This window comes from Electrophorus electricus, chromosome 11 (assembly GCF_041902795.1).
Source record: "Electrophorus electricus isolate QZ-2024a chromosome 11, ASM4190279v1, whole genome shotgun sequence".
In the NCBI taxonomy this organism is placed as follows: Eukaryota; Metazoa; Chordata; class Actinopteri; order Gymnotiformes; family Gymnotidae; genus Electrophorus; species Electrophorus electricus.
Window position 1 is genome coordinate 15,860,545 of NC_137507.1, and position 13,498 is coordinate 15,874,042.

The following is a 13,498-nucleotide window of genomic DNA, read 5'->3' on the forward strand; positions in this document are numbered from 1 at the left end:
ACTTAGCTGGCCATAGTGGCGGGGGGCTGGTCAGAGTGTTATAAGACTCAGACAGCAATCTGTTATCATTGTACTGCAAGACATCATCAGGGTGTAGCACAAACTGAGCCGACTTCACATATTCATTATTAACGAAGCACCCATCTTGGGCCTGTCAGGCATCAAGCACAGGGCTTGGAGCGAGCGCGCCCGTGAAGATGGAGACAGGTACACATGCACGTGAAGGCGTTCTTAGCCCCGCACACCTGGCAGCCTTGCGCGATTTCACACCTGTCTTCATGGCACAGTTTTCCTTCGAGCCGCTTCACACAAACAACTTATTGTCATTAACACTGAATACGCCGTGCTCGCAGATAAAAGCTGCTTACAGATTCAGTCCCACAGCAGAGCCAATGTACAGATACGCTCACCTGTCTGTTATGGCTGCTATAAATAATGAGCTAGTGTCAATGCCAATGTGTCAACACAAGACAGAGCAGGCATGGTTGGGGAAGGGTGTAAATAAGTAAATTAATAAAAAGATTACTAAATAAATGACCGCCAAAGCTTTCTGGCACACTTCGACAGCTGTGGGCTGGGAGAGAGAGCAAGAAAAAGTTGCTCACAGTGAACTCACAAGTGCAGAGGCCTGTGGCAGTAACGCCTGCCTGCGCTCACGAGCTCGTTCTCTTAGACATGTGCGGAAGAGCAAGCGCAGCCCGAGCTGGAGGAGGACAGGCCGGGGTCAGAGGTCGAGGAAAGACAAGTGAGGCGGCTGGTGCGTTTCTGCTGATCGGGGGACTTCTGCGTGACTTCTGCTCCCTCCCATCCATCCCATAATTACATCTGCACCGGTCTGCCGTTTCCAGGCCACGCGTGTCAGCCAGATACACTGGGGTGCAGGCACCCTCTCTCTCTCTCTCTCAGGGTGACCATCTTCCAGCCTGCCACCAGCACGCACCACTGGGGGTCAGCCACTGGAGAGGACACAAGCCGGCTAGCATGGCTTTGTTATGGTCTTAAAGGCAGACCAGACTTTACGGTGTGCATGATGCCACTGAATAGCTTTTTCTTATGGGACAGTTTTAGAGGGTTATTAAAACTGCAAGGTATTTTGGAGATAAAGACAGAGAGCCGTCACGCACGCGCACACACCCACACCCACACACTAATTCTGTCCACACTGACAGCTTAAGAAACACAGTCCAGCTGGTCTATACCACAGTATGTCCAGCACTTCTTCTTTGCCGCTCCAACCCCATGGCCGCGCACTCTTTCCACGTGTGTTTTTATGAGTGTACACTCTGCTAACTGCGTGCATGTGCTATGATGAATGGATTTCCGTATTAAATCTCTGGATGTGACAGTTGACAGTGCTCCTGCCTGCTTTTCTGTCTCTCTCAGGGCTGGGGGACAGACATTTGTCACTGTGGCAGGAAACTACTTTCAGCACTTGTTCAAAAGCCTTAAATCACACACCACTCCCAAACGACGCGGTCGAAGTTTAGCGCAACACAGATATTTAATACCTCCGATTTAATCTGACATCAGCTCTGTTCCATTCAAAGCACTTGGTAAACAGGCCTCTGTATCCCCACTTACTCAACAGACTCCTTCCCAGTGGTCACTTTTCCAGGTGTTTTTTTTTTTTTTTTTCCTTTGAATAACTTTGAAGAGTTCAGTTAGTGCATGCACAACACTTATCCAAATGAAATTACACACTGATAAAGTGTCAAAGCTGAGAGTGCACTGTTCTGTCCTCTTTACAGAGGCACCACTACATGTCTCGCGACACTGAGAATGTTAATGTGCGCTCTCCAAGATAACTCGAGCCCCGTACGAGTAGTGCGTGCCGCACCGTGCCTTCATTACCATAAATTTACCTTCGGCAATCTGCATGCTGATGAACACTGGTGAATTCATTCAAAGCGCGGGAGATAAGAGGAAACAAAGCGCTCTGCGGCGTGGCATTCGCCCGAGGAAGCCGCGGCGCTGTGTTCGTGAGCTATCGGAATCAGCCTCCGACTCTTGGTTGCGCTCTGCGTCCACGGTGGAGGCTGCACCTCCGGGAAGAGCTCCATCATGAAGCCCGAGGAAGAGGGGAGAAGATGGGAGGTCTACCCACAATCTATCGACGCACTCGTGAATTTGCAACAGAAAAGTAGACAGGAGCCAAAATCCTGTGAAAAGTCATCAGCCATCAGTCCCATAAACGTGGCCGAGACATTGAACCGAAGCTCTAGTCTGAATCATGCTTAAGCAAGCAGAACCAGAGCAAATGCAGTAACTAAAAGCTCATGACCAACCCACCTACCACCAAAGCACAGCCATCAAATTTAACAGCCCTGCATGCAGACTAGCTGTACAGAGGTAGATACACTAAGAGAAGCACGTGTGTGAGAAGTCTCTGCACCGCAGTAGGTGACGATGCTCTGGGAGCGCTGGCCGCGCCTGTAAGAAAATCTCATTTAACAGAAGTGAAAAAGCAAAATTAGCCCAGAGGGAGCGGAATGACTGTCTTCCGTTATCCCGCACTCAGCTTCCACTGGTGAAGGTGAGTGTGACTGCTTGTTACAGCCCCCTTCCGTATTTATTCCCGCAGCCCCTAGCCGTGCTCGCCTTAATTGGGACCGCGCTTCCATCTTCGCCACGGTTCAACACGCACGGAGATGACAGGGGCAGCTGAGGGGCGCGCCTGGTCTCACTAGGCACCTCCAGGTACCCGTGTCCCAGAACCTGACCACTGTCAGCCAATGCCAACACCCGCTTCCCAGGTGCCACCACCCGACACACCTGTCTCGCCCCAACCCTTGAAACAGATACACGGATGAATAAAATAAAAGATGCGGGCAAACGAGGCCCACGCTGCTTATGAGAGCCTGTAAAGGTGGGCAGCCACACGTTTTATTAAAGCTGAAGCCCAGAGCAGAAGGTAGGGCCAAAGACAGAGACTTGGAACAGGGAGCGCAGTTTCATTAAAGTGGCTACAGTCGGACAAGCTTATGAAAGAGCTGCAGGCACTTTCAAGAGGAGCGGAGAGATCATTAAAGCTTAAGATAGAGTCACCGGGAGGAAATTGGCAGGCGGATTAAAATGGCGCATTGGTGAGGAAAAATCAATATGGCCGTTTGAGCGGGTGATCCGGTGTGATCTCACCATCAGCCTTTCCCAGTTCCGCATGCAGGGAAGAAAGAAGGCGGAGTCGGGCAGAAGAGCAGGCCGCAGGGAGAGCTCGCCCAGGGGTGAGGGAGGGAAATCTAGATCAGTAAACAAGCCAGCAGTGGGTCACATATATCTGCAAGTTGAAACAGACTGCAGCCTGTCCACACAGAAAGAGAAAATGAGAAAGACGCAGCGTGTGTGCGTGTGTGTGAGCAAGCAATAGACCAGGTGTCCCCTCTTGGGCTGAAGATGTATACAGTACGTGGTAGCAGTACATCTGGTCAAAATGTCAAACTCATTTTGAACTGAATACATTTGTTCGGCTGGCTCACTAAGCTCTAAAGATTCACTTTGTCATCCCACTGCTCTTTCCAGACAGATTCCTTTCAGCTGAAGTACATCAGGAAGGTGCGATGCTGAACTCTTATACTGAAGCTTACGTTTCAGCCAAGGAGCCCACTGGCTCTTCACAGTTAATTATGACATATACGTTGAGCATAAGTTATGATATTCAGAACCTAGCAGAATACAGAACCTAGGCATAAAGACAACTCTATATATATATACACATACATACATACATACATACATACATACACACACACACACACACACACAGTGCAAAACCCGAAGAGGTTTTATACATACACACACACACACACACACAGTGGTATTACAAAACCTCTTCAGGGTGCCTATTCTTTTTTCTGAACACTGTTTTGTAATATATAGCAGAGCCTGTGCTCAAAGTAAGTCATCACCAGTTGTAAAGGTAAGTACATTGTCTTCAGTGTAGGCAGGCCTGGCCTGTAGGCATGACCTGACAGGCTCAGTACAGCAAAGCCACAGAAAAAACGATTATGCTTGTGTCTCACTAAGAGTAGAACAGACACCTGTATGTTTGTGCCATGGGATTGGGCAATTCAATATATTTACATTTAGATTTGTCATTTAGCACTTTGATCCTAAGGAACTTACAGTTCAACGACTTGCGGCCCAAGTACAATTTGAGCGAGTGAGAGTGAAGGGCCTTGATCGGGCTCCCACAGTGGCGACTGGGCAGTCGTGGGGTTTGAACCAGCAACCTTCTGATTACTAGTCGAGTCCCGCTTTCACCGCATCCAGAAACGAAATCAAACAAATAAAACATTTATCAACGAAATCAAATAAGTCTGAAAAAAAAGAAAAAAAAGGAAAAGATATCCTTAACAATCCGGTCTGCCTGCCCAACCAGTCTGGCACCACTAGAGTGTGGACTATCACGTCTGGGTGAGCAAATCCGTACGACCCCTCCTCCGTTCCGTGTGACCTCTCCGCCGAGCTGAGGTTATTTTGCAGGAGCAGACGCAACGGGACGGCTCTCTAACCTCAGGAGGGCATGGAATCAAACACCTGCTGGAAATTCCTCCAGAGAGCTGCTCCCCGAGGCCATTCTACCTCCGACTGGGGCAGCACAAGCAGACTTTTAATTCTCTTCTTTTCTCTTTTTCTGCTTACTGTCAGCACCGAAACATGGGTCACCAATGCTGCTTTACTAATTGCATTAGGGCAGGCAGGAATGCCAAGATCTGAAATGTAACTTCTGAATTATAGTAGTTTTAGTTTTTTGGGGCTTTTTTTTCAGGGTAGTGGGGGCGTGTTGTAAAGAAGTAGACATACACTCGGCATCACAAGCTCACTTACCACTCGCTGTGGACGAGACAGAATTCTCACAAACGTGCAGAACGTACCTTACAAAGGCAGAAATCAATCTCGAGCTGTATGGGCCCTGCTCAGAGAGACACAATTGGCTTGCATGGTAATCACTGTTATTTTGCAATAGCGAACCTGTTCAAGCATGTCAGAAACAAATTCAAACTTCACAGTTAGAAAACCACACAGCAGCACAGGGCTACTTTAATCAACTGATTATGTAGCATGATTTGTGTTTAGAATTGCATGTGAGTAGTGTGATTGGGCAATTACATATTCCTTTGCAAAGAACCAACACTGCCAAGGAACCATCACACCACACTTCTGCCAGAGCCTAACACTGGAAACCAGCCTACACTTTCAGAAGAGAAGAACGAGGATAAATGATGAATGGAAAGGAATCTCACCAAGAAGTGTAATATTTACAGAACCAAACACTACCAAATTTCAATAATAGTGGACTAGATAGTCTCATGCACGGAGCAAAAAACCGCTCCATCCTCCCCATTTTCATTCTGCTGCACTGCAAACCCTGATCGAGGTCTTCGCATGCAGGGGCAGGTGTTAGGTGGTGGGGCCGCAAAAAACTCCCTCGTCAGCATTCCAGCAGTCCATCTGTAGCCAAACAGCTGTGCGCGTGTTTGTGCATGCTCAGTATGAGAGGCGGAGCAGAGAGAGGGTCAGGGCCGGCTTGACGCCGGTCGTCACGGTGCTCAGCGAACACGCCCCCCCGTCACCTTGCTGAAGCGTGGCCATATGGTGGTGCCTGTCTAGGTCCACGGCCGGGCGCGTTCGAACATCGGGGACTTTCCAATGGCACAGGGGCCGAGACAGACGCCGGCCCCGCGACCTCGTTCCGAGCCTATGGCCCTGCGCCGCTACCAGTCCACACCCTTGTTCGAGCTGGAAGAACCGGATACAACAGGTGTTGCCGTGCTCCTGGGGAAAGGGCCCGAAGAACAAGGCTGTGGGCGTCTCTCTGGAACAGACCGGAGCAAGGAAATGGCGTGTGGGGTGGGTGCACAAGACCGACTCGCACCGAGTCCCATTACGGCACGGAGTGAGATGTGAAGTCTGATTAAAGTAGACAAGAGAGGCTGTTACAGTGCAGCAAGCTGAAAATAATGAGCAACTAATCCCTCAGTCTGATCAAGTTAAAAAGGCGGAGGAGGACTTGGCAGGCCGTCACCGCTCGATTGGTACGTAACTCGCGAAGCACATGTGGATGCTGGAAAAGACTTGCATTTCCATGCGATGGCCACAGCACGCTCCGAATTCAGAGCGTTTCATCGCTATTGCCACCCTTCTGCTGAAAAGCGTTTCAGAGCCAACAACCTCATCCTGAACGCAAGAAAGACAAGAGAGATAATGGTTGACTTCGGAAAGACGCGTGCTGCACACATTCCTCTCTGTCTGAACAATGCAGTAGTGGAAATGGTCAGCAGCTTTAAATTCCTGGGGCTGCACGTCTCTAAGCACGTCCGTCGTCACAAAAAAGGCCCGTCGGAGACGTGACTTCCTAAGGAAGCTGAAGAGAGTGGAGGCGTGCAGCGATACGCTCCGCCGTCTCCAGGCGTGCAGGAGAGGACATCCTGGCCAGCTGCGTCACAGTGTGGTACAGCAGCTGGAAGGAAGCTCCGCAGTGAATAATGGAAACTGCCCGGGGCGTCACGGATACCCATCTCACAAACACAGGGGACAGCCACGTCAAAATGTGTCCGAAGAAAGCCAGCAGCGTCACGAAGGTTCCTCTCACAGACAGGCTATGTTCCCTTCAGGAAGGAGGCTTTTTAACATTAGAACATGCACCGGCAGATCCAGGAACAGCTTTTATCCACAGACCAGCACCGCAACCTGATCCGAATACTATCACTCTGCTGTATTTGCATATTCTAAGCTGTATTTGCACATTAATTATAATATGTTTACATCTGCAATTTAAAATGCTCATCAACTCTGCACGTCACTTCGCTCAGCTACTGTTCTGAGCATCAATATCTCATTATAGTCTAACTTTAAAATCTTTGGCTTTACTTCCGTTTACTTACATTTAAATATCTGTTTTTCTTCTTTGTGACTATATTCTAGGTTCATTTGTATTCCTATTTAAATCTGCACATATGCTATGATATTATTTAATTACAGGATTCTTCTTGCACGCGTACGTAGCACCTCATGAGTCAGAGCAGATTCCTCCTCACTCTTCTGGACATTTGTTACGCTGATGAACGACAATAACGAATCTCGGCTCCAAGAGGGCGAGCTGGGAAAGGAAGCGCAGGCCAAAGGCGGTGGAGCGTAGCTAACCCACTGGGTGGACCCTGGTTGCTATGTGAGGTGGCGCGCGGTGTGCTGACCCACAGGACTGAATCAACCAGGATGATTAACTGATGTGGACCAGAAATCCCCACCCAATTTGACTCGGTCAAATTAAATCTGATTGGGGTAAATTAAATAAAGCAGATAAACCAGACAGAATAGTAAATAAAGGAGATGGAAGAAAGTGAACACCACGTTGAGAGTTCAACTTCACAAGTACGCTTCTGGAATCTGGTAGGGAGACTGACATTAGTAATAAGTGGTAAGAAGAACTTCCTTAATAAAGAAATATTTGCACTGCCAAAAAACCTAACAAGTGAAAACATCTACTTTCAATATTTTAAATGTTCTCATTTTGAGACTGTTGTGAGAATATTAGATTATTTATCTTGTTTTAATTTTTTTATTAAATAATATCATCCCACTATATAATTTTTCCAGAAAAACCATCTGTCAGTATAATAATAATAATAGTAAACCTTTAGAAATAAGTTTTGAAATCTTTTCATTTTCTTTCAGAAGTCTCAAAATGAGAAATAGTAGATATTTATACAAAATTTCAGATGTTTTCACTTGAATAAACATTAGCAAATGTGGCTGGAAAGTGACTAAGACCAGATTAAAGAAAGACACGGACAATTTCAAGGTCTAATTTAGGTGTCTTTTTGATTGTGATTTTGTCTAATAATAACTGAAGAGCAAGTGCTGACGCTGAAGTTTGCCAAGGCGACGGCGGTGGTTAGTGCTCTGCTCCCCAGGTACACGGCTCCTTCACAAGGCTCTTTGGCTCCTATGAAGCTCCTATGAGCTTCAGCCCAGCTCGTCTCATCTAGAGCTTACGCATCACCACCGATTTCCTGTTTACACACGCAGGCAATGGAGGCTCCTCTTTTAGAGCCACACACAGAAAAAGAGTGGCAAAAAAAATATTAAAATAGTACCCTTCCCCCCCCCACCCCACACACATACACACACGCAGGAGTCACCCGCCATAACACATGCAGGGTCAGGGTTCCATCATTTAACAGTGACCGGGGTGGAGGCAGCTTTTAAATTGTCTGTAGGTCAAATATCAACTGTTCCCTTTGAGTGGTTCCTTTACAAAGCCCGCGCATATCCCATTTGAATACATAATACAAGACATTAGCCACTCCTGATTAGAGATAAATACAATAAATGTGACATGAGAAAGGCGGTGGGGCCTGACAACGTGAAGGTTATTCAAGCACCAGTGCCGATTCAAACGCCTGCCCAGATAATGCCTGTTCACACACGCATTAGTCCAGAGCTAATGTGATCATTTGAATGACAAAGCCTCTAGTTAGCTGGCTACATCAAGCAGCACAGCTGAGCTGTGTGAAAGGCACCGCTTAAACCTCAAGCAGCTTTCTGTGAAGATGATGACTTCAGACAAATGCATGCAGGCGTAACTGTACACATGTAGAGATGTAGTTTTGTTTTTCCTTGCGAAACCTGACAGCAAGTTTGTTTTATTTTTTTCCCTCCAGACGAAAGGCAAGCAAAACAAACAAACAATAAATAACTAAAATAAGAGAATAAGTTGGCTGAGAAAGCACACGTGACTGCAGGTGTTGTGGTGTGCTAGGGGACACCGAGCTGAGGGGTTAAAGGACGACGTGCACTTGTGGAATATTTCCACGTGTGAAGTCCTCTGTGTCCTTTCATTAGTAGTTTGGTCTGAAATATCTATACGACTTAATAATCAATCCAGTGCAGAGAAGAAACATGAACAGGAGCAGAAGCAAAAAAAAAAAAATAATAAAAAAAATAATAATAAAAAAAAAAAAAAATCAAACCTGCACCAGAACCGGTAATTAAAATAAAGGAGCAGGAAGGAGATATGAAAGCAGCGAGCCAATAAACCGGGGGGGAAATCTCCTGCATAGATGCATATCATCACAGATGGAGAGATGAGGACAGAGGGGGAGACATTCACAGGGAGGACCAAACAAAACAGCACATAAACAAAAAACAACCAAAAAAAAGCCATCAGCAGTACTCTGCCTGCCTGCTTGGCAGAATTAAAGGCATCATTGAGCTTAATGCAGGCTGAAGACACAGGGGCTGGGTTCTGGAGCGCACAAGCGGGGCCCCCGTCTCACAGAAATGGCCATTGGATTCTGATTACGCCGGCCTAATAGAAAGTAATGAGAGGGGCTTTTGCTCTAGTGGCTCCTGCTCCTCCCCAGAGGGGCTGCCAAACTCTCCACAAAGGCCAAGCCACGCCGCCTACTGATTGGGTCCGACACTCGCTAAAGGAGGGCTGGGTAAGTGAGACAAGGACAGAGGGAGGGAAGGGGGAGGGGCTAAGAGAATGCGTCAGCGAGTGAGACCAAAAGAAAGGGAGGAGCCAGTGAATGAGTCAGCAATTGAGTGAGTGAGTCAGCGAGAGAGAGAGAGAGAGAGAGAGAGAGAATATAGAGCAGACAGAGCAGTTAAAGCAAATAAAGTGGGAGAGAAGAGTGGCTGGTCAGAAGCAGAGCAGCAGTAGCCGTATCGCTGGGAACAGCTCGGCTTAGGAGACAGACAGGGATGGAGGTGCCCACCATCGATCCGGCTGACCAGTTCCTCCAGGGCCTTCACTTTCCTCTGGATCCCCGGCTGGGCAAAAGTGTAGTTGTCCTAGGAGAGAACAGAGAGAGAAAATGCAGCTCAGGCCTGACTTGGCGGGCGGGCGCACGCACACACACACACCCACACACACACACCCACACACACACCCACACACCCCATCATCAGTGCATCTGGCTTTCTCCGTTATGCGTCATGGCGCTATTGATGGATGTGGGTTTGCTGAATGACGTGTCCCCGTGGAGAGCTCATTTACAATACATCTGTATCACCACAATTAAAAGCCATTGATCAAGCAAAATGCCATCCATTAGCCGAGCTTGCATAATATTTTTATTCCTGAGGGACTTTTAAAATGTAATGGGGAGAGGGCTAAGAGACACCCAAAAACACACCCACACACACAAACACACACCCACATACACCAAGCACCTAACTGCAGTCAACAAAAAAACCCACACATGTACACATGCCCACATGCACCCCTGCTGCGAATGGGGAGTAAGGCTGCATGCTGGGAATAGTGGTCCCCGTAATTAAGTGATAATATTCATCACGGTCCCGTGGCCCACGGCGCCTTAATTACCACATTCATTTCAGGCGGCACCGATGGCTCTCATGACCAGACAGCCACTTAGAACTCCCGGCCGCAAGACCCGCACGATGCCGGGGGGGGTTGGGGGGGGTGGGGTACGACAGCAAGTCGCAAGCTTATGGGCACGTCAGGCGGGGCTGCCGCTAACGGCATGCGCGCAGGCGCACGTGGGCACGTCTTGAGATACCTGCTGAGAAGCCACTCATCTACACTCCAGCGAGAAGTAGCACTGAGGTAGAACACACGGGAAGACCTAATAAGTGTGTGGGCAAGGGAGGAAGAGCTTGTGTGTAGTCTGCGTGTGTGTGTGTGTGTGTGTGTGTAAATAAAGTTTACTCAATAAAACAGTTCATCCGGAGGCTTTTCCATTAAGACAGACAGACATGTTTGTCTTACTCCTCTCACGCTGTCCTCTCACTCAGAGGTATTGGCATCCCAGCAGCCATGTGTCCAACAGTGTCTGACACTAAAATGACCAATGTTGCCCTCCTGAGAGAGCAAAATCGACAGGCAAATGGAAAGCCAGTAGCTTGGGAACGACTGACAGAGAGACAGGCTTCTTAATGGGAACATCTTGAGAGTAATTCCCCGGGATTAAGGCCTTTGTGAAGCAAATAACATCTACAGTGGCTTTTCCAATATAAAATATAAGTGAAAGCTTTCCAATGCATCAAGATCACATTAATACAATAATAATTTGGTCTTGGAACAAAATCACTTAAATCTATGATCAACTCAAACCCTTGCTAAGCTAGTCAAATAATTTGTTATTTGATTAACCTCAAGTGCCTTTGTGGGAGTCCTGTGGAAGATCAGGAATTTGTCTAGTAGTAATGGTTGGCAAAGGTCTTAACAGGCACTCAGAAAGATAAACTAATAATTCTGCTCACATCTGCCGCCTGAGCTACTGCAACAGGTGTTAAGAGCGCAGGCCTGACAAAGAGGCGCCCCCTCTGCTGCGTCTCAGACTTGCAAGGGCAGACAGTGCAGCTGTGTGTGTGTAGGTCCGTGTCCACATTTGACGAGGCTTCTGAAGGAAAAGGAAGCTTTAATGTGGCCTGGGAGCAGCTGAGGAGGCGAGCAGCCTGCGAGGCGAGAGAAGTCATTAACCGATAAACAATTTCAGCCGCTCGTCCTTCAGGCTCTGTTGTGCAGCCCTGCGCGCTCGTGCACGTCTGCGACGAATGCGCGAGTAGCTGGCCACCGGGCGCAGGGACGCTCCCCGGCCCCTCCCCTCCGCTGTGACCTCCAAACGGGCCTGGTAAGAGCTCTGGCGCCGGCGAGCAGAGGCAGATGGGCTGAGCTGCTGGCCGGGTGGTAGGACGAGGGCAGCGTATGTGGCCTACTTTCGCTGCTTCGCCTGGACGGCTGACCCTGGAGGACGCGTGCGCCTTGCTGAACTTTAACGCTAAAAGCCGGGCTAATCTATCTCAGCAGGAGTTGCCCACGTGCCGGTTAAAGTGCTAGGGCCATGTTGGGACAGGGAATTGAGACTCGAGTCGGTGGCACAATCAGGCCAGGTCCTGGTGTTCTGCAGTACATGCTGATCTGGGATCAGGCATTCTCCTTGTAGTGCTGCTCACCACTGCCGCGTGACGAAGATGAAAAACGGCCGGCTTTGACGCCGGAAATTCTAAACACAGTCAATGAGGCCTTGACCGTGAGGCCGTGACCTTGTCAGCGCGACTGATCATAGCCTATCGACTGGTAGATTTAAAATGTTATGGGTTAGCAGCGCAGGAAACAGCCCCCTCATTTGTGCCATGTTCTAGTTGGCCAATTACCTGTTAAGCAGAGGCTAGTGGTGGGGTCAGTCTTAAGCGTGCATTAAGTCTGCCCACAGGCTGCAGTAATTACACCTACATTATTAAAGCTTCTTAGCAGTAATGAAGTACCGCTGATCCCCGCGAGCCATAAACAAACCGAGGCTTCTGCAGCCACGCCAACTCAAGTCCGGCCCTGCGGGGGCATCCCGCGAGCCGTGACAGAGGAGTGAGGGGGGACCGGGGGCCACGTAGAGGGTCGGGGGCTCGCACCAGGCAGGCTGCTGCACGGCATTTTCTCTCTCCACGTCTTGTCGGGGATTCGTTCTAAGCCGCGGCTCAGGGACCGGGTTTCAGCTTCCCGACACCGCCCCCTCCCAGCGCCGCCTCGCTCCAGCCGAGAGGGAATCCGGGCGAGCAGGGGGGCCCTTTTCTCGCTGACGCCGCGGCCGCTCGCTAATCTCCCGCCCACTCTCAGCACAAAAGGGGCCAATTCCTTTACACCTGCGATGGAGGGGCAGAGGATGGAGGAGGACAAAAAGAGAGCTGGGCAGATCGACGGAGGACTATGACCTCTCCCGTGCACAAACGCGGACAATAAGTGAAGGAAAGGACCACTCTGATAACGACGGAGAAGTGAGGCGCACCGCAGGAGCAAACCAAAACAAGGTGATGACAAACCCGATAAAAAAACAAAAACAAACATTTTTTAAATGTGCGCACAAAAAGCTGCTCTCTGAATGACTCGGCTGGCAGAGGGGGGCTTTTATGCTGCCGCTACTGACAGCCCTCCATTGGTCCGGTCAGCCTCTCTCTCTCTCTCTCTACACCATTCTTCCAGGCAAGCCTTTTATCAGGCTTATAACCCAGAAATAACCCAGCCATTGACGGTGCGAAGAACCAGGATCATGAGCTTATCTCAGGAACATCTCAAAGTCACCGCGCACCGGGACACCGCAGTGCGCATGACTTTCATGCGTCGCTGTCTCCCCCTCCACACACACACCTTCTCTCTCTCTCTCTCTCTCTCTCTCTCTCTCTCTCTCTGATTCATTATGTGGCTTAGAGATCGAGAAAGCTTTCAGATATCTTAATGGGCTTTGAGAGATATCGGGGAGGGGAAAGGGAGTGCATGAGCATGGAACTCGAGTAGAAAGGACTTGCACCTTCAAGCCTGAAATGTATCAGCCTGAGAGACGCACGTGTGTTAGCGCGCACGTGTGTGTTTGTGTGTGTGAGAGAAAGAGAGAGAGACAGACAGACAGAGAGTAAAGGAGACTTAAGTTGCTGGGGTTTATGCAGTGGGGGGGGGGGTGTTACAGCAGCAGGCGGCTCTATCAGACACATGATGTAGGAGCTCGGTGAGCTGAGACACAGGCGTACAGCTGTCAATAAA

General features: G+C 49.0%; 1 protein-coding gene across 5 annotated transcripts in view; it reads right to left on the reverse strand.

The window, feature by feature from the left end:
- tbc1d22a (TBC1 domain family, member 22a) overlaps positions 1-13,498 on the reverse strand; it is an 86,780-nt gene that overhangs the window by 22,877 nt on the left and 50,405 nt on the right. For 4 of the 5 annotated variants that reach the window (XM_081722735.1, XM_035528307.2, XM_035528308.2 and 1 more), the window contains one exon: positions 9,720-9,795. The exons of the other annotated variant lie outside the window; for it this stretch is intronic. In XM_081722735.1, the coding sequence (XP_081578861.1) occupies positions 9,720-9,795 (76 nt within the window). The remainder of the gene's footprint in view (positions 1-9,719; positions 9,796-13,498) is intronic. 5 annotated transcript variants of the gene reach the window in all.